At 58.9% G+C, this 2004-nt stretch overlaps 1 protein-coding gene across 1 annotated transcript in view; it reads right to left on the minus strand.

The window, feature by feature from the left end:
- LOC115869685 (rho guanine nucleotide exchange factor 18-like) overlaps positions 1 to 2004 on the minus strand; it is a 60225-nt gene that overhangs the window by 12062 nt on the left and 46159 nt on the right. The window contains exons 5-6 of the mRNA XM_045290314.1: positions 1888 to 1932; positions 844 to 921 (exon numbers count right to left, since the gene is read on the minus strand). Of these exons, the coding sequence (XP_045146249.1) occupies positions 844 to 921; positions 1888 to 1932 (123 nt within the window). The remainder of the gene's footprint in view (positions 1 to 843; positions 922 to 1887; positions 1933 to 2004) is intronic.

Below are 2004 nucleotides of genomic sequence, written 5' to 3' on the forward strand. Positions count from 1 at the left end.
GTGCCCTGGAAGGGGCTTCTGTTGGGCAACTGCCTCTGAGCCCTGACCGGGCCTGGTTGTCCAGCCCAATATCAGTCACCAGCAGGGACAATGGCCTTGCTCCTCCATGCACCAGGTGGCCTGGCCTCTGCTAACCCCTTACCAAGGATTGAACTGTGCTCCCCAGAGAGGTGTCACGCACCCTACCTCTATGCTGGTGACGGTCATCCCGCTTGGGAACGGGTTTTATTGTGAAGGAGGGAGGATTAGCGGAGGGTGTATCTTGAGTCAATTTCTTTTGAGATGAAAAAGGAGGAGAGTTAGCCAGGGGGGTGGGGCGAAGGGGGGTGGTGGTGGCACATGAAAGTCACCAAGGAGCTAAGTTTCCAGCCCTCCTCAGTCAACAGAGAAAGAGCCTCTCCCTACCGCTGGCACCCTGAATGCAGACTTCCAGCCTCCAAAACAGTGAGAGAATAAATACCTGTCTGCTACCTTTAATAAACACCCTTGTGGTATTCCGTTTGGACAGCATAGAGAACGGAGGCAGTCCTCTTAGCTTCTCCGTCCCCAGCCCCACCCTGGCACCATCTCAGGGCCTGCAGGACCTCACAGGGGCTGCGTTCCCCCTCCCCCCCACCCGCCCCCATCTCCCTTTGTTGGCAAACTCCTGCTCTTCTTCCAGGACCTGGCTCTAGCCCTCACCTCCTCCAGGAAGTCCTCCTCTGGACCTGCAAGGCTGCTCTCTCATCGCCGGTGAGAAGATAGGGACCCCACTCCTGCCCCCAACCCAGCATACGGGGGTCTTCAGAATTCAGGACCTGCCCCTAACCCCAGGACCCAGCCCCCAGCCCAGCACACACTTACTCAGACAGGAACTCGAACCACGTCATGCTGGAGTGGGCTTCCCCAGGGTTGGCTGACAAGCGAGCCCTCTGCCGGGCCCTGAGGGGCCCCAGGGGACAGACGCCAGGTCAGCACAGCCTCTTCTGCCAACCCACCCCCTTCCTGACCCCATCCCGGGATTCCTGGTATAGCGGGGTGGGATGGGGTGGGGGAGCCCCTCCTGGTCGGTTTGTGCTATTACGACTGTTTCCAGTAGAGGGCAGCAAAGCACCCTGAGCGCATCATCCCAGGCAGGGGGTCCCTAACTAACCTGGAGCAGCAATGACAGGAAGAAGCACCTTGTTTGCATTTGCATAGAGGTGTGCCGTCGGCTGGAGGCAACCTGCTTTTCTCTGACTCCGTCCCCTGTCTTTTGCTAAGCTAGTTCCTCCTCCCACCTCTCCTGCCCCCATTTAGCTCCCATTTCTCCCCGGCGGCTTCGTCACACCTGCCTCCAACCTGTCCCCTCTACCTGCTGCTCACTTGAATTCTCCAGGACCTGTTGTGCCCTCCCAGCACCTGTTCCTCCTCACCCTGGTTTCCCACGCATGCCCTCCTACAGCTGCCCCCCTGCACCTGTCCCCACACCTGTTTCCTAATGCATGTCTTCTAACACCTATCCCCACTCACACCTGTTCCCAACATAGCTGTTCCCCTCCCCCTCACACCTGTTCCTCACACATATGCTTCAATCTATCTCCTTGCACCATAGCCACACTTGTCTCCTCACAGTATCCCCACACCTGTCCGCCCCCCCCCATCAGTATCTCCCACCTGTCCCTTTGCGGCCACCCCCCATACCTGCCTCTTCAAACCTCTCCCCCCACACCTGTTCCCTTGCAACAAATCTCCACATCTATCTCTTCACACCTGTCCCACACCTGTCCCCCCTGGATCTGTGTCCTCCACCTGTCCCCTTGAGCCCATCTCCTACACCTATCTCCTCACACTTGTCTCTCACATCTACGCCCCACCCCCACCTATATGCTCCACTTGCCCCTGTACACCTGTCCCCTCCCGACTTACCCATGGTACTGCCGGAGTTCTTGGAGCACCTGCTGAACAATCAGCCTGGGGGTGGGAGCAGGGTGTCAGAGCAGGCTGGTGGGCCAGCCCCCCACCCCCCCCCAGCCCCGAACTGAC

This window comes from Echinops telfairi, unplaced genomic scaffold, assembly GCF_000313985.2.
Source record: "Echinops telfairi isolate 266 unplaced genomic scaffold, ASM31398v2 ScPeMD7_36;HRSCAF=134, whole genome shotgun sequence".
Taxonomy (NCBI): domain Eukaryota; kingdom Metazoa; phylum Chordata; class Mammalia; order Afrosoricida; family Tenrecidae; genus Echinops; species Echinops telfairi.